The sequence below is a fragment of the Eulemur rufifrons genome, chromosome 3, assembly GCF_041146395.1.
Source record: "Eulemur rufifrons isolate Redbay chromosome 3, OSU_ERuf_1, whole genome shotgun sequence".
Classification (NCBI taxonomy): domain Eukaryota; kingdom Metazoa; phylum Chordata; class Mammalia; order Primates; family Lemuridae; genus Eulemur; species Eulemur rufifrons.
Genome location: NC_090985.1, coordinates 33,231,765 through 33,257,451, shown reverse-complemented (window position 1 = coordinate 33,257,451; position 25,687 = coordinate 33,231,765). Strand labels below are relative to the sequence as shown.

The 25,687-nt window shown below is 45.5% G+C and overlaps 1 protein-coding gene across 1 annotated transcript in view; it reads left to right on the top strand.

The window, feature by feature from the left end:
- TG (thyroglobulin) overlaps positions 1-25,687 on the top strand; it is a 243,690-nt gene that overhangs the window by 84,624 nt on the left and 133,379 nt on the right. The window contains exons 30-35 of the mRNA XM_069465395.1: positions 1,666-1,803; positions 2,557-2,733; positions 3,993-4,104; positions 6,106-6,185; positions 6,923-7,066; positions 16,910-16,972. Of these exons, the coding sequence (XP_069321496.1) occupies positions 1,666-1,803; positions 2,557-2,733; positions 3,993-4,104; positions 6,106-6,185; positions 6,923-7,066; positions 16,910-16,972 (714 nt within the window). The remainder of the gene's footprint in view (positions 1-1,665; positions 1,804-2,556; positions 2,734-3,992; positions 4,105-6,105; positions 6,186-6,922; positions 7,067-16,909; positions 16,973-25,687) is intronic.

The window sequence follows — 25,687 nt, the reverse complement described above, 5'->3', positions numbered from 1 at the left end:
ACGTTTTTGGAACACATATGCTGTGGCCTTGGACGTGCACAGCCTAGTGAGAATTTCCACGTGTCAGCCACTGCATGACAATGGGGCAAGGGCTGCAATGCAGACAGGTGTCAGGTGCAGTGGGAACGCAGGGGCAGGGGGAGGCTGGGCATTCTGTTGGGGCAGGAAAGGCTTCTCAGTGGAGCACAGAAGGATCTGCCAGACACTTCCAGGGGACACCTGGGAGAAGGTGTTCCAGGTAAAGGAACACCTGTGCCAAGTCTCTGAGGGCAAGTGTGGTTGGGAGCACCTCAGGTATGCCTTTAGTCCTGCTGCCTTGTATTTTTCTCCCTTACCTGCTGTCTTGAGAGGGGGTCTGTGCTCCCCCTGAGCTCATACCTTGTACTAGGCACATTTCAGTGGGGAGAACTGGAGTACAATGGCACGGGAACTGGCCATTGTGCAGTAATGTGCAATGTGTGCTGGGGCAGCAACATGGTTTCAGATCTCTGACAGCACCAAGCTTCTGGCCTTGCCAGCTGCTTGTAAAGCCTTTATCCCACCTGGTGGTTATCGCTAGTGAGGAAGCTCCGTCTCCATGAGCCTGCTTTATGGAGTGCAGAAAGCAGGCTGCTGAGAGATGCCCAAGTCCACGGCAAAGTAGGGCTGGACGTGGATGTAAGGCTCCTTATTTCAGAGCCCCAGATGAATGAACATTGTAAACATGCCTCAGCTCATATTTCTGATTTGCTTCATGTCCCCACTATAAGTCCCTTTGGAAAGACAAAGGCCTTAAGGGCTATACAGCTATCCCCGTGGGCCTGGATGTTGGGGCCCTCAGCCCTGGAGAACCTCTTATAAGGCTACAGATGTCAGAGCAGGAGGAGACAAAGCTGCTCCTTGAAGCACAAGCAGCAGGAGCAGTCATATGGGGACTGTAAATGGCGTGGTGATGAGCTAGCGTTACCAGGGTTCTGTGCTGCTGGGGTGTAAATCTAGGCAATCAGAGATGAGGCTCAAAATGCAGGTAGATCCCGGACTGAGAAGAGAACTGGGACTTCTGCTCTGGAGGCAGTGGAGATCCCAGGAAGAGGCTTAAACTGGGATCATGGCATATAAGGACATAAGGAAAGACTCAGGGAATGGTTGAACTGGAACTTTCAGGTTCAGGGTTGAGCAAAGCTGAAAGCTGTCTTCTTAGATGAAGACTGCCACGTGGGAGAGAGGTTGGGCTTCCATGTGGCTTCAGAAGACAGGAGGCTCAGTGGTTAAAAGTTACAAAGAGACAGATTTGATTCTACAACTCACTGACAACAGGGTGAGCTTCTGTGGTTGGCACAGAGATGTCATGCAGGGTGATGGCATATTAGTCAGAAATCCCAAGGGGAAAGGTCCTCTGTTGGGTGAAAAGGTGGACCAGGTGGCTCCCAAGGTTCCTTCCAAACCAAGACTCTAGGGTTCTGCAATTTGATAATTTTTAGGACTTTCTAGGGCCTTTGGAATATTTCCTGCTCAACCAGACTTCCAGTTCTACTGACTTAGCTCCTTCTCTGACCTCATTTAGGCTAAAAATGTCTCTGTCTCTGTCTCTGACTGTCTCTCTCTGTTTTTTTTCTTCTTGTGTCTTTCTCATATTCACTTTATAGTGATAAGGGCAAGCAAGTTGACTCTCTCCTTCTTTTTCAGGTTTGACAACAGAACTCTTCTCCCCTGTGGACCTTGACCAGGTCATTGTCAATGAAAACCGATCCCTGCCCAGCCAGCAGCACTGGCTTTTCAAACACCTGTTTTCAGCCCAGCAGGCAAACCTGTGGTGCCTGTCTCGTAAGTATCCTGAGACCCCATCCTTCTCCTCCGGACGCTGTGAGCAGGTGGAACAGCCAATTTAACAACTCCTGAGAAGCATAAGGTCAAACTCAGTGGTATAACTCAGGGATCACTACACTCCTAACACCATGGGTCACATGAAAGAAAGATAGAACATAACCCTTATTGTCAAGAAGTTCACAATATAGTTAATCTCTACTCTGCTCCCAGAACCTGTCATCCAGCCAGCCAGGCAGCCAGCCACCTGTCAGTTATTGAGTATATGTTATGTTTGGGCCTTGTGTTTGATTTCAAGGAGAAAAAGAGCCACCCACCACCAAAAACATGAATCAACCATGTTCCTTGCCCTTGGAGAGCTCACGTATATTAGAGACAGAGAGTGACATGGGCGTGGAGGCAGGGGGAATCATCCACAGTGTCCACAGATTTTACAGTCCTGTGGCCTTTGGTCTGCAAATCTTGACTTTCTCTGAGATGGTCATGGTTAGACCCAGTGGAATTTTATCCTTCACCACCTATATTGTCGAATGTGAGGCTTACTCCTCACCCCATTTGACTCTGCCCTCCCCTGCTAGCAGAACCCCAGTGTTTTTGCTTGGGCCTTCCAGAGTGGGTGGTCATGACCAGCTTGGATCTGTGCCCTAACTAGGAGGGATCCCTGCCAGGTATTTTCCCCAGATAATCCTGTAGAGATAACTCTCCCCTGCAAGCTCCCCAAGGACTAAAAACCAACTGTTCTCTTGCCCATAGGATGTGTACAGGAGCCCTCTTTCTGCCAGCTTGCAGAGATAACAGAGAGTGCACCCTTGTACTTCACCTGCACCCTCTACCCCGAAGCCCAGGTGTGTGACGACACCATGGAGTCTGGTGCCCAGGGCTGCAGACTGGTCCTGCCCCGGCGACCAGAGGCCCTGTTCCGTAAGAAAGGTGTGTGCTTGGGATCTGCATAACCCATATTTCCAGTGGGCTGCTGGCTGTGGTTTTAGAAATGCCCAGATTAATTTCTTCCTTTTTAAAAAATAAAGTTATCTTTGTAGAAATGTGAAGCCATTCAGAAGTGCATCAGGTTGACTACAGAGAATTGTCCTGCTCTGGAATCTCCCTCCTCAGAGAGAGCCGCTGTGAATGGGTGTATCAGTTAGTAGTAGCCCATTCGACTGTATGCTACAGAGGATTTCAGCAGCAGCGACTGTAGCAAGATGGAAGGTGGTTTTTCTCTCCCAGGACATTAGGGATGCCATTTTTTGGAGTTTTTTCCCACTCTGTACAGTCTCTCTTTCTTCCAGAAGTTGTCCCCCTCCACTCACTGTAGGTGCTGGAGGCCTTTCTCAGATATCTGGTGACCCCTGTTTCACCACTCAAACATCAGAGGGGCCCACAGCTGATCGGGCAGCTCCAAGTGTGTGGTTGCAGCTTCTTGACTTTAGGTTTCTCTGTAGGATAATCTGGTTGGGCCACCCTTTGGGGGATCCCTCATGTCAGTACTTTTGGGTCCTTTCTCCAGAGAAATCGCTCAATACCTGGCCTTGGTTAAAAGTCGGGCTGCTAGTGGTTTAGGCGTCAAATAAAGTTGGAAGGTAGGGAGGTCTCAGCATTCGCCATATAGTCAGAATTGCGGTGCTTATGCCATTCACTCTGCCTGAAGCACCCAAGAGACGCTCTCCAGAGAATGAAACTTCCACCTTCTCCCACGGTGGGGAGGGGACAGTTGTCCACTGTGGAGAGCAGAGGAGGGCGTCTGGAGACCTCGTTGCTTCTTAAAGACATTTTCAGCCAATCCTTCTGTTCTCGGCCCCTCTACCCCAGTGCTGCCGTGCTCCAACCCTGTGGGATTCTAGAAGGCATATTGAGTTGCTTTTTGGTTCTTCCCACAGAGAACTTGAGTCAGCCTTTTTAGGTCTATTAAGTCAATTTTTATTCTTCTATATGCTTTCTAGCTTCCAAAATCTCCTCTGTTATATCCCCTCTCTTATTCTCCTAGTCTTTGTGGGTTTATGCCTTTATAAGAATCCTTTTACTATCATTTTAGTGAGATGTGGGCTGGGAGCCGAGAGTCAGTACATGATTTTAATGTGTCATTTTGAATTAGAAGCTTTCAGTCTGGTTTTTGCTCCTTTGTCCTCATATTTTTACGGATACAGCAAATATTTCTCTAAATAATATAATTTCTTTCTTCCTTTGTGTAGTGGTACTGAAAGATAAAGTGACAAACTTTTATACTCGCCTGCCATTCCAAAAACTGATGGGGATTTCCATTAGAAACAAAGTGCCTATGTCTGAAAAATCCATTTCCAATGGGTAAGCTACTTCCACCCTACCCCTTTTTTGTATTATTAAGACCTTCTATTAACATTTCCTTAAAGAAGGTGATGCAATAACAGTTAAAGGCAGAGGCATTAAAAAAAAATTATACAGGTGTGATGATGCATGCTATAGTCTCAGCTACTTTTGAGGCTAAGGCAGGAGGATTGCTTGAGGCCAGGCATTCAGAGTTCAGCCTGGGCAACATTGCAAGTCCCTCATCTCATAAAAACAAACAAACAAAAAAACTTTTAAAAAAACTATAAAACCCAAAGATAAGGGGAAAAAAGATAATAAAGAAGTAACCATATCTTACAACCTTGGCTAAGGTAAGTTAGTCATCTTAAATATAAAATTTAGCCTTAGACCTCCAGTTGGCTGATGGGAAAGAGACAGGCTGAGCTACATCTTGTCAATTAATAAAAATTGTCAAGCTCATAATGAACTTAATCCTCAAAGCCTCATAGTGCTGTATTCAGAATCTGAGAGCAAAGAGAACTTTTACTAGAACCATGGACTTCTAAGGACTTTTTGCTGATTTTATTTGTTATTTTAAAATTTCATTTTACTATTTATTTATTTGCTTAGTTGTTCTTTCGTTGTTTTAATCTCACTCATCAGAATCCCCGGAAGAGCTTTTTATAAACCACATTCCTGGGTCCTATTCTGGACCCGCTGACTCAGCATTTCCTGGTGTGAGGTTCAAGAATCTGAACTCTAAGGAAGTTCCCCCTGGTCATTCTTTTGTACTTTAAAATTCAAGCGTCATTCATTCATGAATTGTTGATCTAGGACGTGTTGTTGAGTTTTGACACTGACTCATGTTGCTGGTGTTTACGATCTACTTTTGAAAATGGAGATAAAAAGATGACTCGGCGAGTCTGTCTTGAGACCTGGCTGGACACCATCGTGTGGAAGAAAGGGAGGGTTGAGGCCTGGGAGCAGCCTGACCGTGGAGCTGGGACGGGAACTAGGGAAGCAGAACCTGTGCATCTGAGCTCAGAGGAGGGTAGCTGCCCGGGAGAGTGCACGGCCCAGGCTGGAGCTTAGCAATGGGCTTCCGAGGAAGGAAAAGGAAGTGGCAGGTGGGCAGGCGGGCAGGGCCCCAGGAGAGGGAAAGGCAGGGAGGTGGCCCACAGGCATCAGGACACAGATACAGCCATCACTGGTGAAGCTGCCCAGCAGATAAAAGCTTCAGCTGCTGGGATGTGACTTGGGTTCGGGGAAGCAGAGCGGCAAGAATGAGGCAGGGTCCCCACACCAAGAAGGGGCTAGGAAAGCTCTCAGGAGTCAGGAATGAGTGGTCAGACTGGGACATGTGGTCAGGGCAAGGGGAACTTAGAACTGAGCTCCGGAGCACTAAGTCCCTCCTGCCATGACTGTTCCTAAGAAGACGGGACCTAGTAGCTACATTGAGTGGGTGAGCAAGGTAGGTCCTGAGAGAGAGCCTGGGTGGGCTGACCCAGAAAACAGAAATGCATTGGTCCAGTGCGACGAGTCCACACTGTGCGGCGAGTGGGAGAAGAATTCAAGGGGAGCACGGGCTCAGCTCCTGCTGCTTCAACAGCCTCCGGCTGAGTCACCCCAACTGCAAGCCCAGGGAGTCTCCCCTTTCTACAATTTCTTCCATCACTACGTTTTCCTATTCCCAGAATCCAAAACGGAGGCTTTCTGCTTCCCTGAAGGGATTGTAGAAGCACATTCGGGATCCCGGGTTAGCGTGGCTCAGTGCCTGGCACACAACAGGCACAGAATATGTGCGTGATGAATAAATGTAGGAAGGAATGAAGAATAGCAAGACCACATTCCTGAGAAAAGTAGAATTTGTTTTCAGAAAGAACCTCAAAGCTAGAAATCTGCTCATGCACATTGGTCAAAGCACTCCCAATTTAGGTAGTCATAAAAAAGCTGGTCCCCAAAGTCAGAATGACGACAGCCTTGTAGGACCTGAGCCACCAGCGGAAGCCTTGAGGCTTGCTTTTTCTCTCCTTATGCCAGGTTCTTTGAATGTGAACGCCTGTGTGACGTGGACCCGTGCTGCACTGGCTTCGGATTTCTGAATGTTTCCCAGCTGACAGGTAATGATAACATACTCACTGTCCCGTGCACAGCACTTTACAGTTTAGAAAACACGTTCAGATCTGTGATCTTTCTTATTTAATCCTCACCATCCCCTCTAGGGGATAGGGAGGAGTGATCCTCACTCACAGATAAGGAAGTGGGGGCTTAGAAACGGAGGGAAGTGGCTAACAAATGTGACAGCTGGGACGTGGGTCCTGGCCCAGTGATGGTCAGCTCTACACATGCAGTTCTACCAACCAGACTTCCTTCCTTCCACGTGCCGCTGAGCTGTCTTCTGCTCAGCTTTCAGGCCTTGAGTCAGGCAGCTTGGTGGAGTGGACTTCGGATCTATGCCCATGATCTGTATTTAACACTTGGTTCTGTCCTTTACTAGTCGTGTGATTCTGGACAACTCAGTTAATCTCTCTGAGCCTCAGTTTCCTCATCTCTACGTAGCGATACAAATGCTACCTTCCTTCTAGGGTTGTGGGAGGATCAAATGAAATGATACAAACAGAGCCCCAGCCCAGCCCTGGGCACAGAATAGGTGCTTGGTAAATATTAGCTCCCTGTGCTCTTAGATCAGAGGCTCCTTAAGTTCAGGTACCAGGTTTTCAGCAGTGGCTGAGATTGTACCTGAAATACAGTGTTGCAGCCTGGGTGACTGCTGAATAATGACTTTGCAGGATTTCTCATTCAATTTGAATATTCTATCATGCTCATTTTCTTGTTCCTGACATTTTTTTTGCCCCAGGAGGAGAGGTGGCGTGCCTCACTCTGAGCAGCTTGGGACTTCAGATGTGCAGCGAGGAGAATGGAGGAATCTGGCGCATTCTGGACTGTGGCTCTCCTGACATTGAAGTCCGCACCTATCCCTTCGGGTGGTACCAGAAGCCCAGTAAGTAGCCTGCCCCTGACAGCTGTGTGTATCTTTAGTTCACTATTTCCCATGCATTAGGGCAGCGTCCTTGGATTGGGAAGTAGATTAGTCAGGATTCATTTGGTGCAAACAACAAAAACTTATTCTGTTTAATTTAAGCAGAAAAGAAATTTATTGTAAGTTTGCCCATTGCCTCAAAGGAAAGATGACAAAGTTGGCCTCAGAAAAGATGGACGTGGACCAGCTCTGTTGCTGTGTTTAGCAAGAACAAACGGATGGCTTCTTCATTCTGCCACTGTTGTCACTGGTCCACTGCACAGGCTCCGGTTGTTGTAGTCAATCTGTAGATTCAAGGGGGAGAGTTGGCCCTGCTTGGGCTTAGAGTCCACCCACTGCCAGAGGGCAGGTGGAGCAGCCTGACAGTCTCAGCGATTCTGTTTGCACTGGGGTGGGGAGGCTTCTCAAAGCAGAGAAGGAACCGCTGCTGGACAGGCAGAATCAACAGGTGTGGACCCTGCCAGGTACCCTTGTTCTTCTCACCTTGATTATTCATCAGGACAACGCGGCACACAGCAGTCTCAGGGAGGGAAAGGGGAACGACTGATGTGTATTTGACAATACGCACAGAGTAAGGATTTCAAGGCCAAGGTGACATTGGCCCAATGTGGGTCCTTAAGGCATGTGTGGTGACTATATCCTGGCACATTTTAGAAGCTCACTTCAAAATCAATGAAGGAATGAATGAATGGCCTCCACAGTGTAGTGGAGCAGCTACTGGGCTCAGATGAGTAGACATTAGTGTTTCCCAGCTCTGTCACCCACTATGGATTTGTCCTTAGGAAAGCCATACCACTTCTCCAGTTTCCCCACTGGTAAAATAAGTGAGTGAAATTCACTGTGGTCCTGTCACCTCTTACTTCCCAGGTGTTTCTGCTATGGCAGTTCCATGGAAATTAGACATCCTTTCCCTGTCTCCCAGAAGCAAATTCACAAAGATATCCTAGATCCAAAAAGCCCTGTCAGTATAATAGGAGTCAAATGGAGAGCGGAGCTGAAGTTTAGTGTTTCCAACCTCTCCCACTAGTGGCTTCCTCTTGGGTTTCAGGGTAGATATAGGATGGTGCTGGCCCTTGCTTAGTATTTGCTCAAGAAATTAGAGTCATGCAATGTCTGATCTGGGAGGAGTCTTGGGCCCAATATAACACTTTGCCCAAAGTAGGCAGAGAGGAGAACTGACATTCTTTGTGTGCCTACTATGTGCCAGACACATGATGGGTCATATCATTTCATACTCATGATACCCCTGTGGAGTAGGTAGCATTTCTTTACTTTAAGATGAGGCGAGTGTGGCATGGAAAGTAGAAGCTAGTGAGCTAGTAAGAAGCAGAGTCAGGCTGCAAGCCCAGATCTGATGATCCCAAATTTATACTCTCCCCTTTTACACTGTTGCCTCCTGGCGGGTCTTCAATATCCCATAAGTGAACTGGATATGACAATGTCTAAATACCTTGTCTGACTGGTTTTCCCCCAACTCAATGAACTAACAAGGAATTGGCTAATAAATTGAAAAGGAAAAAGAATAATAAATTAACAAACCAAACCAGTTGGTGGTTTGGCCTCTGGTTCCAGAGGCAGGTCCAACCTGAAAGGTCCAGACAGGGCTCCTGGGCAGAATCTGGCCCTCGGCCTCTGTTCCTGAGCCCACCGGTCCCTATGTGTTCCTCACCTCATGACAGATTGTTTTGAAGTTAATTATTACCAGGCTGAATGGAATCTTCCCGCTCATGTCCACCTTCAGCCTCCTGTTATTTGATCTGAATTTACTCTGTTGGCTTTTTATTTTACTTTAACATCTTGAATTGTTTTAGGAGAAACATCAGGGTTGTATAATGAAATAGCCTCAGTCGGTTTCTATTTAGGGAAGATTTTTCCATACATAGCAGTTTCCCTTCTTTAACTCACGGGGGCAGGGAGAAAATGCCTGCCTAGGACTTTAGCCCTGAAGGGGACCCGATGCCAGCTCTGGGTATTTGGAGGGTTTCAGAACTGAACTCTCACCTCTCAACACCTCCTTGCCCCATCTGTCCTCTCACCTCCTCACCTTACCAAAGCCTGAAAATGTCATTTTCCATCTTTGTATTACTCATGGAAGAGTTGGGTAAAAAGAAGCTTAGAGAGTAATTCATTTGTTCAGAAATATAATGGGAATCAGACCAGAGTGTTCCAACATTTTGACAGGAGTTGGCAAGGAAAAGAACCCAAGGTACTCATTGTCCCAACTCATTCCATCTGTTCTGTTTCTTTTCATCTGACTTCACGGGCCACTAACTTTTTCCAACATATATTCTGTAGGGTCATTCTGGGGACTCAGGAGTTTTGACCAGGAACTACAGGGCAGGGAGTTAAAAATTCACAGAGGGGCACTCTTTCAACAAATACTGAGTGAGCATCAGACGTGCCTGGGCTCTCTGGCGTTACAAATCTAGCCTCTGTGTTGTTGGGCTCTGACCGTGTGCCTGGCTGGATGCCAAGCAGTTTGTCAGCATTATCTCATTTAATCCTCACATCCAAGTCAGATGAGGAAATAGGGGCTCAGGGAGGTTAAGTCACTTACCCAAGGTCACGCAGCAGGTAGATTACAGAGTTAGAATTTGAACCCAAGTCTTTCTGACTCTAAGTCACTGTGTCATATGGCTGAGTGTGAATAAGACATGATTACTGTTTTCCAGGCACTCTCGGTCTAAGGAGGAGTTATAGACCATAAAGAAATAAGCCATTCTTGTGTTGCATCTCTCTTATTGTAAGACGTTTTAAAGCCTTGCTGAGTGTCCACTTTGGGCCATACACTGTGCTGGGTACCGGGAAAAGTAGAGTTAATAAGATATGCTCATTTTCCTTAGATGCTTACAACCTAGTGAAGAAGACATGAGGAAATAGGATTGAATATAGCAGAAAAGACTAAGTACTAGAAAACATTCTTATCAATAAAGTGTCATGGGAACACAGGAGAAAGAAATTAATTCTGCCTGGGAGGTGTCTTAGTCCATTTTGTGCTGCTTCAACAGAATACCACAGACTAGGTCATTTATAATAAACAGAAATGTATTGGCCCACAGTTCCAGAGGCTGGCAAGTCCAATATCAGGGTGTCAGTATCTGGCTAGGGGCTTCTTGCTTCATCATCCCATGGAGAAAGGTGGAAGGGCAGAGAGAGAGGGAAAGGGGGCTGAACTTGTCCTTCTGTAGACACATTGATCCCACCCATGAAGGCAGAGCCCTCATAGCCTAATCACCTCTTAAATGTCCTCCCTATTAATACTATTGCAATGGCAGTTTAATTTCAACATGCGTTTTGGAGGGGACAAGCACTGAGACCATGGAGGAGATTCGGAAGTCTGTTCCTGGAGGCTCCTCTGGGCCCTCCTTGTGGCCTCGATGACTAGCTCCTGCAGTCTCCTCAGCCTGTTGGCACAGAGCTGCCCAAGCAGGTGGTCTTCACACCATGTGCTGCCTGCTTTCGGTGTTTGGGCATGTGGGAAGAGAAAGAAAAAGTGCCACAATGGCATCAGTCTCTCATTCTTCCATCCGTGACCCCTGGGTAGGAAACACCTTGGGATGCACATATTCTGGCGTGTGTGGCTCTGCGGTTCACCTGTCAGAACTAGAGGAGGAGGTTTGGCTGTCAGAGGATGGCGATGACGCGGTGATGTCAGAGGTAGTGTGGCTCCATCAGAGCAGGATAAGGTTCTTTCTCCTCCATCTTCATCAGAAGTGGGCGGTGGGGTAAGTCTTAAGACTCTATGGACTATCTCCTCCCAAGACCTAGGCAGAGAAAAGGAATCTTACTTCAGGAGACTGGGCTAATAATTAAGACTATTTTCCCAGCTGGGGCATGTTGGCCAGTACAAAACTATAAAAAATCTTTTGATTCATGATATATTTTGAGCCAAAACACACTAGCTGAGGTCTGATTATTAGTATGGTCTTGGATTCTACTTTCTCTAGTAGATAAAACCATACCAGTATACTGTTGGAAAATCCCACCACTGAAGCCGACATCATTATTACCTTTTCCCCCACTCTTGTCTTTGTATTAGACAATTGCTTACATAATAGTAGGAAATAGCCTCTATGGGGCTAGGGAGGGCTTTATGCAGGAAAGGGCGCTAGGCCTGGGCCTTGAAAGATGGCCAGGACTCTCACCTCTACCTCTGAGGCAGCGCTGGCATGTGAGATGTACATTTGCTAATGGAAAAAAAGAAACAAACTCTATAAAATAATTTAAAGAGGTTTATTCTGAGCCAATGTGTGAGCATGGCCCAGGGATCCATAAGTCCAAGAAGCCTTAAAAAAGTGGTCCCAAGGTGGTCGGGTTACAGTTTGCATTTATGCATTTTAGGGAGATTTTTTTCAGGTAAAAAAATCATAAATCAATACATGGAAGGTATACATTTGGTTTGGCCCAAAAAGGCAGGATGTCTCGAAGCCGAGGCTTACAGGTTATAGGTAGGTTCAGAGATTCTTTGATTATAATTGGTTAAAAAAAATAAAGCTTTATCTAACAGCTTGAAATGTTTTAAGTTAAGATAAGAAAGTCTGCTAATCGTAGACAAGCCAAAATATACCCACTCAAGTGATCTGCTAGGGAAATTGATAGCCTGCAAGTGTGACTTCACATTTGTCTTGCATGGCCTTAGGATCTATTAATAATTTAGTATCTTATTGTCCCAAAGAGTCTGTTTTGTCAGTCTTCTGACTTCTGTTTTAACATTACTGCTGGTCAGCTGTGTCTAAAAGGGACGGGGTAAAATGAGGTATGTCTGATCTCCCTTCCCTTCATGGCTGGGAACTCAGTTTTAAGGTTTTTCTGGGGTTCCCTTGGCCAAGAGGGGTTCTGTTGGTGGGGGGCTTATGGTTTTATTTTTAGTTTGCACAGTTTTACAAAGGAATTCTGACGGAGGATTTCAATAATAGACTTTGGCCTTGCTTCAAATCCATGGTTTGATCGATCAGTCCATGATCCCATTAATCTTAGGTCCTCTATTTCTGAGGACCTACCCCTAGGAAGGATCAGGAATTGATATTTATTGAACTCCTACTATGTGCCAGACACGATAGAGGCACAAGGGGTTGAAGTCCCTGCCTGAGAAGGATCGATGGTCTGGCCAAGGAGGCAGATTATGTCAGCCAAAACTCCAAAGCACATTTCCCGTGTGGATTACTCACCCATCTCACAAGGCTGGCGCGATTCCTCGCCCATCCTGAGGAGATAATCACTTTCTCTGTGATCAGAGAATGACAGCACTGTGGCTTGTGTTACTGTGGTGGGATCCCAGGGTGGGATGGGGGTGGTGGTGCCCCTTCAGAGCGTGAAAGAGGAACAGAAAATTCTGCAGAAGTGACTCCAGGGGAAAGCTGGGCGTAGATACAGGGGAGTCAGGTGAGGGAGCAGCGGCCTGTTCCTAGCAATAGGCAGCAGGTGGGACGAGGTAAGCAGGTTCCTGCCGTCGCAGACATGGCAGCCTCAGAGGGAGAGACCTGCGCACAGGTGACTGCAGCATAACCTTCTTACGGGGTGTGTTCACAGAACACAGGACGCAGCTAAGTCTTCCAGCGTCTGTCCAGGAGGAGAAAGGCACAGACTAGAGCAGGGAGCACCAAGAGGGGAGTCCAAAGAGCCTGCAGCCATGGCCTTCTACCTTTGCTGTCTCAAGTGAGCAGAAAGGTCCATGTGTCTCAGCACAGGACCACAGAGGCTCAGCCTAAGCAAAGGTGAATGCAAATGAGGCTGTTTGAGCCCCTTCCTGGTAGCAGGACCCAGAGAGGAAACGTCAGCCTTCAGAGGACCAGGGTGGAAGTTCAGGGGGTACTGAGGGGGCTGCTCTGTGGTCAAACAGTGCACAGAGCCCAGGGCTTCCTGGAAGGGGTGAGCCTCTGGGGCACTGGTACCTTCTGTTCTTTGCAGAGAACTAAACTGGGACTATCCGCAGCTGCAGGGCAGGGTCTTTGGTTTGTTTACAAAGTTAAAAGTGACTTCTAAAATAACAAAGCCTCCCAGTTCCTCTCTTCTGCTGTGCAAATGCATTTGGACCTTGTTGCAATTCTAGACACAGGAACAGAACCTGGAAAGGAAATGACAAGTTGTCCTAATTATGCCTCTCTGCAGCCCACGTAGAAACTCCCACACTTAGGTAGCAGTTTACTGTACAAGCCGTTCTTTGCCACCATTCACATCATCTCAGCAACCGCTACCTTCTCCTAAGCACAGTCTGTTCTAGGCACAAGGCTGGCGGTTTTCCGTGTAATATGTCATTTAATTCTCTAGCAGTCTGATGAGGTGGGGCCTATTGTTACCCCTATTCGGTGCTTGCTGGCAAATATTTCATAAGTGCCGAAGGTGGGGGTGAGAGGTATTTTTTACTTCAGACACCAAATATGTTGTTTTTTTTCCCCCATACCAACCAGTTCTACAACTGTCTGGACACCAACTTGCTGTCCAGTGATTCAATTCAATTCATTCTGACACTAACTACCTGGAGTTTAAGTGAGACCCCACAGGTTAAGGGCTTAGTCTGAGGAGACTGCCCCCTCACTTCAGGTGCCAGTCACAAGGCCTAGGCCTCCTGTACTTCTGACCAACTGGCTGTAAGTTAAGTGGGGGTCCCATGATTCCCTCCTTGAGTTTGATAATGTATTAGAGCAGCTCATAGGACTCAGGGAAGCAATTACCACTGCCAGTTTATTACAAAGGATATAACTCAGGAAGAGCCAAATGGAAGAGAAGTGTAGGGTGCCGGGGGCTGGGGATGGAGCTTCCACACCCTTACAGGCACACTGCCCTCCCAGCACCTCTGTGAGTTCCCCAACTCAGAAACTCTCCCAACCTAGTTGTCTAGGGGATTTATGGAGGTTCCATTACTTATGCATAATTGATTACATCACTGGCCATTGGTGAAGGAGCTTCCTGGAGGGTTGAGGATAGGGCTAAAAGTTCCAACTATCTAATCATGCCTTGGTCTTTGTGGCCACTGGCCCCTCTTCTGAATCTATCTAGGGGTCCCCCTGGCCACCAGCCATCTCATTAGTGAACAGATACTTTTTTCACTCCAGAGATCCCAAGGGTCTTAGAAGCTCTAGTGTCAGAAACCAATGACTAAGATAAAATAGTATAACAAAAGATGTTTCTATCACCCCTGTCACTCAGGAAATTACAAGGGTTTTAGGAACTCTATGCCAGGAACTTGGATGAAGACCAAATATATATTTCTTACTATGTTACAATATCACACGTGTTTGCCATGTTCCATGGTGTAAATATTCCCATGATGGCCGATTTCAAGCTACCAACTTGCCGCTGCTGAAAGCAGGGCTGGGCAGGGGCCGTGCACTATCCGCTGTTGGAAGCCTGTGTGAGTTGGCTTTAGCACACTGGTGCGTGAATCCCGGAAAGGTTAGTGTGCACGGCATCTGTTTAACTCCCCCAAGATTACACAGTAAGCGTCTTAGCAGCAGGGTCCCCAGGGGAGTTTTCAGTCCTCCCAGGGACTGAGGGTGTGGAAGTTTCCAGTGCCCCAGGGGCAGAGAAGCTGGGAACGCTCAGGGCTCAGCTGGGTCCTGTACAATGAAGAAGGTCCCACTCACAGGCTAATATGCCCTATTATTTTTTCTCACTTTTACTCACTGAGAAAAAGTGACTAAAGCCACAGCAGCAGAACTGCATGACAAATGCTCTGCTGAAGTGAGATGCATGGTAATTACTCCAGGGATGTTCTAGAGCCCATTCAGCCACTCTCCTACTGTTAGACCTTGGTATAGTTTCCAGATTTCCCTTAGTATTGGGAAATGTTTCCTTTGCAAACCAAGCTTGTTTTGAATTACAAACTAAATTTCTAGAAGCTGATTTACTATATCCAGGGGCAAGGACATTTGAATGTCTTTGATATAGTTAGCCAAATTGTTCCCTGAAGATTGTACTGTCAGGATGCTTGTTCTGAGAATCCCTTCCAGGAAGAACAGACATTTTAAACAAATGACAACGAAACAAGGTGACAAGTGAGAAGCTGGCCAGCTGGGTGTAGTGGAGCATGAGAGTAGTTATTAGTAATTATGAATGTTGTACGAGGAGCTCACAGAATGTGGGATGACAGAAGCCTGAGCTCAGTGTGGACCAGCAGCATCAGCATCTCTGGGGAACTTGCGAGAAATGCCACATCTCAGACCCCATCCCAGACCTGCCGAATCAAATGCCCTGGAGGTGGGGCCCAGCAAGGTGTGTGTCACTGTGCCAGCCAGGTGATTCCAATGTCTGCCGAAGTTTGAGAACCAGGGACTTAGGGTGATGGTAGCAGGTGCTTTCAGGCAGGTAGAGCCAAGCCTGAAAAGACACAATACAGTTGAAGGCTCTAGAACCCAGAGAGGCTGGCTCTTGGTGTTTCTGACCAAAGAGAAGGAAGTAGGGGAGGAGGTGGATGTGAGGGGACTCATGCAGGGACGTCGGAGACTGGAATAGAGCATGACTCTGTCCTGAGGCTTTTCATGGATGCACACAGGAACAAGAGACATGGCGATAGTCTGTTATTATAAAAGCAATAGTAAGAGTGAATAATGGACTTATTAAGTGCTTGCTGTATGCCAAAAACTGTACATTTATCCATTCACCTACACCTCACAATCCCGAGAATGGTACTGTTATTACCTCCACTTTATAGACAACAGAACTGAGGCCAGAGAGGTCAAGTAATCTGCTCAAGATCACATAGCAGGAAAGTGGCCAAGTCGATCTTACCCTGGGCTGCTGACCCCAAAGCCCCCACTCTTGACTGCAGCTCCCAGTGAAGGAGGACATCCTGTGCACAGTCCTAGTTTGGGCCATTGGAAGAGAAAAGAATGATGAGACTTTGAAGACTTATACTTGTTCAGAAGAGGAAGAGGGAGGGGAAGAGGGTAATTTGCACTTATGTATCACATACTGGGTATGAATGGTTTCTCATTTAATTTTTACAGTATCCTCATTTTACCAATGTTGAAACTGGGGAGTAGAACACGTCAGTTAGAAGCATTCCCTCCACACTGCTTCCAAGTGGTGTATCAGGGTTCAAATCCAGGTCTGTCTGCCCACAAGTCCCGGCTGTCCACTGTGTCATGCTACCTGCTGGTAGTAGCTGATGTTTGTTGAGCTTGTCCCATATGCCTGGCACAGTGACAGGTGCAATAAATTGCATTAACTCCTGTAATCTCACAGTAATTCTTGAGGTAGGTAATATTATCCCCATTAGATAGATGTGGAAACCGAGGCTCAGAATGCTTAGGTACCTTGGCCAAGTTCACAGGGTCAGTAAGTGCTGGCAGCAGACAATTGTGTTGTTGGCCACATGTTTCTGGCTCTCCAATCTCTGGGACATGGTCGGACTACAGTTCCTCACCCCTGATCTCACTCCTAGCTTTGGTCAATGTCATGGGCACAGAAGTGATGTGTGTCACTTCTAGGCAGAAGCTGTAAGAGCAAGACTGAAATTTGCTGCTTTGGCCTTGCCCTGCTCTGGCAATTGTTGAAGCCTGGGGCAAGAAGGAGCTTGTTCGGCCTGAGCCTTGAGGAAGAAAGACATGGAGCAAAGCCCAGGACATCTGCTGTAGTCACGTGGCAAGAGGGAGAGGGACCCTTTGCTGTTTGCAGCCGCTGTGATGCTGAGATTGCTACCTCGGTGTAACCGAGCCCATCCTGACAGATACAGGATGGTGCAGTCTGTCTGCCTTCCAAGTCCAATGTCACGATCACCATCTTATACCTCTATTAATGCCTGCAGAAGTCAATGACATTGAGGGGTAGAAAAGAACTAAAAGTTTGCCTTTTTTTTCTTTTCAGTCACTCAGAATAATGCTCCCAGCTTTTGCCCTTCAGTTGTTCTGCCTTCCCTCGCAGAGAAAGGTAAGTTCGTTGCCTTTTCAATCTCTCTCATGAGAGTACTACCTCGTTCATCTTCTCTCTCTTCTTTCTCCTCTTTCCTCTTGCTTCTGTCTAGTAGTTTACAGCTTGCAAAGCACTCTCACATTCGTTAATTCCAGCTGCTAGGGATTATACCCATGCGTAGGTAGGGCAAATACCGGCAACATGCCCGCTTTACAGATGAGGAAACTGACTCACGGAAATTCAATGATTTGCTCAAATAATGCAGCTGATTGCAAGCAGAGTGGGACTTAAGACCAGTTCTCTCAATTTTCATTCTAAGGATTGTTTCACCCTGTCAAGTAATGACTACATGTGCATAGTCCTTGAACAAAGTCAAGAATGGTGGTATTTGTGGCCAAAAGTGAAAGATGTCAACTCTTTATTAGTGTAAAAGCGTTGGGTCCCACAGATACCGGACACACAGGGCAACACTGTGACATCTAAGGAGGAAGCACTGGCTCTGAGCCCGGGAGCCCAAAGGCCCAGGAGCCCCGGAGCCCAGGCAGAGGCTGCACTTCCTCCTGCAGGTCACACTGACCCTCGCCACACCTGCTCTGTTGCCCATGAGGCAGCAGGAAGTGCAGGGAGGATGGGCACAGTGGGAACATCTGGGTGCTCTGGGGGGCGGGTGAGCTGGGAGGGCTGGGGGACAGTGTGGGCCTCAAGTGCAGCGTCCCCTCTTCTGCTTCCCTTTGTCAAAGAGAGCTCCGCCTGGGCTGCAGGCACTGCCAAGAGGCCAAGCGATGTTAATTCCTGTCCTGTGACATGATGTCTGAGGGGTCCTAGACATCTGTCATCACAGCTCTGGCTGAAGAGCCAGAACATAGCTCATGGAGGAGGGAATTATTTAAAGCCAAGGCTGTGGCTAAAAGTATAAAAATGTCCTCAACCCATGTTATCAGTTTCCTTGACTCAGTTAAAATAGCTAACTTTGGAGATTTTATATATATACACACGCACATACACATATGCACTCACATAAATTTTTTGAGCATTCTATAGAGAATGTCTATTGCAAGCACTTTACATATATGATCAGGTGTTAGCTTTCTGAAGTATTGTGAGATTGGTGTTGTTACTGCCATGTCATGGGGGGAGTGCGGGCCGAGGTGAAACTTAGAAATTAGGACACCTAGCATCAAACAGATAATACATATCCCAGCCAGATTTTAATCAAAATTGATTTTGAATTTTATCAAGGTAATGTACAAACACAGTTGAAATAAACAAAACCCCCCAAGAGATTTACAGTTTAAAAAACAAAACAAACTAGTTCCCTGGCCCACCTCTACCCACCTGCCCTTTCCACTCCCTGTGGCCACTGCTTTCAACTCTCTTAGTTATTTTTTCTCATTCTGGCCTCCATGTTTCTAAATTACAGTCATCCCTCCATATCTGTGAGTTTCATATCTGTGGATTCAACCAACCATGAATCAAAAATATTCGGAAAAAGAATTCCACAAAGTTCCAGAAAGTAAAATTTGAATTTGCCGCCAAGTACTATGTTGACTCACGTGAATGAAGCAATGTGTAGGCATTGTATGAGGTACTATAAGTAGTCTAGAGATGATTGCAAGTATTTAAAATAATTTTTAAGGTTAAATGTTCTAAGAGCTGATCAATACTTTTTTTTAAACACAGTATAAATCGATTATTCTTTTCCTTCAGTATTTGGAATAGTAGAAATTATTTCTGGTCCCTCCTTAGATCAACCAACACCACTTTTCATCACGTAAAACACTGAAATTTACAGACATCCCTGAAAAGGTTTTAAGTAAACGAGTGCATCACAGTGGAATCTTAATCAGTTAATAGTGTAGATCCATTAAAAAAAAATAACTGATTATTGAAAGAAAATCTTCAAGTTAAAAACCAAAACCAAAAAACCCTCCTAAGAACTAAAACCAAGAGTGTGTTGTCACTGATTCCAGACTTTCATCCCCTGATTGATTAGACTCCTCCTTATCCGTGTTGTAAGACGTGTTTGCTGAAATCTTCATGCCAAGTTTTTGGGACGCTTGGGTGAAGAAGCTGTGCTGCCGCAGCATCTAAGGGAATATAGTGGCACCGTTTCTTCCCTGATAGACTTGGTATCCAAGAGGAGCACTGAGTCCCACTCCTCTGTGTTCTCCAGAGTCTTATCAGGAGATAATACTTGCTCTGCAGATCAGTGACAGCTGATCCTCCCACTCCAGCCCCTGCCAACATGACATTATCATCAGTTTGTCGTTGTATGTACTGGCCTTTCACTCTTTCAATGAGAAAAATGTGTCTTACTTAAAAAGGGGGCGGGGGGAGGGTAGGGGAGAAATGAAAAACCAAGAGTCTAAAGGCACAAAGTCACGTAGCTGCTCTAGTTGGAGTTCATTATAAGGAAAATACAAATGGCTGATAAACACCAAAAAGATTCAAAAGCAGCTTAATTTAAAAAGCACAAAGAGATTCTAGCTTTAAATGCCAAAATCTCAATGCTTTTATAGTTGCTGAGCTAAATAATGTGATTATTGAGTTTACAGATCTAAAAACTGTCACTGAAAGGTTAAAGTAGCTACTGCTTTTATGAAGTCAAACTTATGCTGCCTCAGAAATCCCTGGGTACTGAAGTGGTGACACAGAAGTAAAGAGGTCAGTTTGAAACATTGGTGAGTCACAATGATTAAAAAAAGGGTCAGTTTGCAGATAGTCATAAAAAGAAAGGTTATTGAAATAATAACAGCACATTTACTCTCTAAAAAGTAATCTCATGGGTTGAATTTTTAAGATCAGATTATCATACTTTTGATATTTGTCAAAATCTTGTACCTTAGGTTACTTAGAGCCAGATTTAACATCATGTGGCTTTGTCTTTACTGCACATTTGTGGAACTTAAACCAAATATATTGCTCTTTAAAAAGTAATTTTCTTTTGTTGATTTCAAAATACAAGTCTATAAATAAAAATCATAAAAATATATAAATGTTAATTTTATTGCATAAGTTTAGAAATTATAAATATAGAATTTAATTTAAGTTTGAGTCTGTATTGGACAAAAGCACTATGCTTTTCAAATAATTTGAAAATCACTTTTATTTGCCTCTCTTTATTTTGATGGTGGTTTGATTTTTTTTTTTTTTTAAGTAAAATCATTGAACTTGTACAATGGTAGCATGGCAATTATCTGAGTTGTCCTGTATGATTGTACGTTAGCCAGGGTGGACATAAATTATAAAAACTAAATATGAAAGTGCAAGGAAGTAAAAGTTCATGCTGCCTACTTCTGAAAGAACTTTCATTCTTTTTAGCTATGTAATGTTACAATGGCACTGCTTCATGAGGGATTTAAATTCCATGGGGGAGGATACCAGAATTATTAGTATTTATTTTCATCTAAGATCTTTATCCTCTAACGTTCTTGATCCTATGGAAACATTTCAGTATACGAAAGTACTGCAGTGTTAATACTTCAGAGAAAATATTCCATGTCAGTTAATTCATTTGTTTATTGTCTTCCAATCTTTTTTAGAAAGTTTTCTGTATGGTCTGACATAGTCGTAACCTATTTATAATGTTGCATTTTTTGATTGTTTTTACCTAGTATTTCCAAATTGTTACACATCTCTCTAAATCACATGTTCATGCGCGGGTGTGTATTCATTCACTCATCCATTCAGTCTTCTACGTTCCTACTTGCTGGTTGTTCACAACCTAGCAATGAACAAATAGGCGAGGACAGAACAGTGTTAATGGCAGCAGGTGTCGTAGTTTTCCACCCATTCACTAGCCCGTTCCTCTGTTCTTAGACATTTAATTATTTATGACTCTTCATCATTGTAAAAATAATCACAGTGAATGCCTTGGTACTTAAAACTTATTCCAAAGTCCAGATTATTTCCTGGGGATCGATCCTCCAAAGTGGAATTACTGAGTTTGAGAAATTTATTTCTTAAGACTCTAGATTTATATTGCCAAATTAGTCTTGAACAGTCGTTGCTAGTTGCGTACTTACCAGCCATGAATCATCACATACTTGCCATTTTTAAGTACCATCACCAAAAAAAATATTTATTAAATTTATAGATAAGGAGTGCTTTGATATGAAATATTTACTGTTAGAGATGTATGAAGCAAAGCATAATCATCTTTGGGCGATTTTACAATACTTCCACTCTGTTTTTGCAAAACATTTATATTATGAAGACTAGAATTACCTACAAAAGGAAAAAAAAGATGGGCTATTGAACATCTCCTTTCACAAACACCCAGTCTGGGCATCTGAGTAGATGTTTCCAAGGGTAGAGATGTCACAGTATTTTTAAATGTGTCTTTAACAAGTGTGATTTAAAAGCAGGAGAGATGTCAGAGCTGACATCCCATCTGTGCTTAGAGTTCCCAAATTGGAATTAAGAATTTGAGCTTGTTCTTTGATGTGAAGTCATAGGAGGGGTATAATTCTGCCTTCAGAGTATCGATATGTCAACGTGTGATTCTGACGTGGTTTTTGTGTATGTGCGTGCACGCACAGGCATGTATACACCATATATATGTAAAATATTCATCTTTATGCACTTTCTGCTCAGGGAGAAAAGGAAATATTTACTAACTATCTAACATTTATAAATTAGTTAATGCTCACAAGAAATTTCGGTGGGAGCATGGTCTGTTTTTCAAATAAGGAAACTAAGGTTAAATGACTGAGCTGGGATTTGAACCCACACCTTTTCTTGCCCCTCTCAAGTCAGATAAGGTTACTTGGTTGAGTTTCTGTAACAGACTGACAGATGTGGACTTTCAGTCTAGACGTGTCTGGAGACATGGTCTCTTGGGCTCATATCGTGTATGCATGTATGTGTATAAACTGCCCACTCAAAGTCTAATTCAAAGAAAAAATTCTGATACTCTGATTGGTCGATGGGGATAGTGTGAAGATGAAGGTGAATTCTGAAATCTCGCAGGCCTGTCTTGAGTACACACTACGTGCTAAGGTCTGCTCTAAACATTGCATTTCTGTTGTTCTAGAGAAGGCTTCTAATACACTAGCTTGTTTGAAGATAGCAGGAATTTACCAGACAGAAAAGTTTTAGAAAACCTTTCTAGAGACGAGGTTTGCATGTGCAAAGGCCCAGAGGTACAAAACAGCATGGTGTATTGAGAGACACTGGAAACAGTTCAGTATGGCAGGCATAGGGCAGCCTGTGGGATGACGTCTAAGACAGGCAGTAGAGAAAGACTTTAACTTGAGTGTGGAGCCCGTGAAATAAACGTGCACCGTCAGTGTCTTCAGACTGGAACTAGACCTTGGCAAGATCTCTTTGGGTAGGTGAGTGAGCAGACATGTGACAGCAAGCTCTGGGGCAGGCAAGTATAGGGTAGTGTGTTAAGAAAAAACAGATCATCTTTTATTTCAGTTTAGCTCAAAGAATACATATATGCTCACCACTTTTTAGGTAATGGATTCTGAATTTTCACTTACATTCCAAAAAAGGCATTGTGCTGGTGGTTGGCGATCTTGATTGCTAAGATTGGAGCTCACGGTCTGGTCAGGAGAACGGTGTAGGGAAACAGTGCACGGTGCTGGGCCATTGCACAGTGGACTTGCTTCTAGGCTGCAGTGGGACCCTGGAAAAGCTCCACCAAATTCATCACAGACAGGCAGGGAAAGCACCACCACGGATGTGGCATGACCACACTGTGACTTACAGGATGAGTATGCATGTGTGGGATGGTTAAGAGGAGAAAGGGTGGTGTCCTAGGCAGAGGGGCTGCATGAGCCAAAGCACAGAGAAACGTATCAGCAAGGAACACACAGGCACCTGCACGCGGTTCAGTGTTGCGGGACCAGCAGGGCAGGAGGGCGGATGGGTGGGCACCAAGGCCAAAAGTTAGAGAGCCTTGGGTACCACGAGTCCTTGAAGGCCTTTAAGCAGTGGCAAAATGAGCTTTAAAACTATTTGAAAGCTTTCCCTTTGTGCTATGATGGGGATGCATTGGTGGATGGACTAGCTAGATTTTGAGAAAATGAGGATGATTGCGACAACTATGTTTAATGTGCAATTGTACTCTCTTTGGGGAAAAACTGTGTTTTTAAAAACAAGGGGAAAAGGAAAGATGTCATTTTCTTCATAAGAGAAACGTCCGTTGCTTCTTACAAGACCCATAGCAGCCAACCCAGAGAGGCTGCTGGGGGTTAGCGTGAGCTTCTCCTCAAGCGCTGGAGCCTGCTGTGTGGTAGCTGCTATCTCCCCCTCCCCGCGGCCCAAACGTGGGAGCTTCCAAGGCCTTACTCCCGGGACAATCGGCATGTAGCTTTCCGTTCGCTATTTCAGGGACACTTCTTTTAGATGTATGTGCCGTTCAAGTAAGTTTAGTATTTGGATTGGAAACCAGGGGAAAACATGGAATACGAGTCTTCAGGATTTTATCCTCTACAGCCTGTGTGTGTTTCACTTGAGAAACTTCAAAATTCCCTTTGGAAAATGCCCCGCCCTTGGCTTTGTCCCCTTGGGTGCAGCACAGGTTGCTGTCCGTGGAGAGAGCTGGGAATGAGGCCGCAGCTCAGAGCTGCATGGCAGGGAGAGCAGGAGGCCTCGTTCACGGGTGTGCCTGCTCAGCCTTCTGGCACCTCGCTCCTGACCTCATCCTGGACCTCAGCGACAGGGACAAAACCTGAATCCAGATAGGTGGGAATGGCAGTGGCTGCACAAGCAGCCTTTTGGGCCACGCTACGGAGGGAACCCGCTTTGTCTGCCGTGCCTCCGCGCTGTGCTTTTGGCCGTGGCAGTGGGAGGATGGAATTCACTTGATCTTTTCTGCAAATGTTTTCCATGAAGCTGGAGACAAAGTCCCGTGATCCTAGAAAATGCCAGCGCTGGCAGGAAGCGTGCACATCATCTAAGTGAGGGGAGCCGTGTGACATCGCAGTGCAGCACACGGGCTCTGAATCTCGTCTGCTGGCCTCCCGGAGTGCCTGGGCGAGATTTCTCAGCCTCCCGATGCCTCCGTTTGCCTCTGTGAAGTGAGAGTGATGGTGAAAGACAGGAAATATCAATCTGGAGGCTTGTGTCAAAGAGTAAAAAAGCACAGTGCTCAGCACAGAAGTTGCTGTGCAGTGGGTGGTCAAGAGATGTCGGCAGGAGTTCCCTAGTCCTAACGCTAGTCTTTTTCCAGAGGGGAGGACTGAGGCTCAGAGAGAAAATGTGACTCTCCCAAGTGACAGCCAGTTAAAGCAGAGCTATGAAATTATGTAGACATATATGTCTTTTTAGGTTTTAATAGAAAACCTTTATCAAGGTTGAGAGTTTGCTAATAGTTATATCATTTTTTTTCTTTTTATTTTAGTGGACACATAATGATTGTACATGTTTGTAAGATACAGAGTGATATTTAGATACATGTGTATAATATGTAGTGATTAAATCAGAATAATTAGCATAGCCATCACCTCAAACATTTATCATTTCCTTGTGCTGTGAACATTCAAAATCTTCTCTTCTAGGGTGTTGAAAATATACACTGAATTATTGTTAGCCATATTCACCCTTCAATGAATATGGAACAGAACACTAGAACTCATTCCTCCCATATAACTGTAACTTCGTATTCATTAATTAACCTTCCCCCTTCCCAGTCTCTAATGACCACATTAAATAATTTAATTAAAAAATTCCTGTTCATTGAATGACTATGCCAATCACCCTGCTCAATGCTTTCCAATATTTTAATCCTCGTAAATTAAATGACCATATGCACAATTGTGTCCATTTTCCAGATTGGAAGCTGAGGCTCAGAGAGGCCCAAGGTCACATAAGTAGGACATGGTAGACCTGGGATTCCAGCCCAATCTGGATCCAAACCCAGAGCCTCCCCACTGAAGATGGTGACTCTCACTTCTCGGGTTCCCCAGGAATCAGACTCAGAGTTGGAGTTCAGCATACAAGTGGATTTTTTTTGAGAAAAGAAAAATCTGTCAACAGGAGTGGGTGGGGGCGAGAGAAGGCCCAGGACTGGGCCAAGGAGTTAGCTGAGCTGTGATAGTGTCTCAGTGGAGGCCTCAGCTGGCCCCTTAGGGCTGCTGAAACTGGGGTGACTTTCAAAATTGTCACATCCTCATATTGGTCACTCACTGATATGGGGTGCCCTGAGAAGGGGCACGGCCTTCAGCTGAGGCAGTCCCAGAAGGGGGGTGATGGTGGTCTGTTAGCAGCACCGGTAGCTGCTGGGGTGGAGCCCTTCAGTCTTGAAGGGGGCTGAGGGGCCCCATAGCCCCCTCCACAGTGGCTTTGCACTTTGCTAGTCCAGGCTGGGACACGTCTGAGGGCAGAAGGCGTGCTATTAAACACTGTGCAGGCTCTCTTGCACCAGCCTGGGTACCCTGTCTTCTTCCGACTGTGGCCACCAAGCTGATGCTGTGTTAAAGCCACATGGGACTGATTCTTAATCCTTTTGGTCCTCAGACCAGAAGGCCCAGGTGAGCAGGCACTGACTCCAAAATTTTGTAATATTTGTATAAAACTTAAATCTCCTTTCCAGATATGCGCACAGCTCACACACACACATACCTGCATGCATGCCTGTCGAGGAGGCTCACGGTGCACACTCACCATTTCATGAGAGTGGTTGTCCAGGGATAGGTTCCATGTCCCAGGGGCCAGCAAGGCAAGGCTGGCAGGTGCACCGTTTCCTCCCTTTGGTTGAGAGCACCGAGTGCATCATCTGCT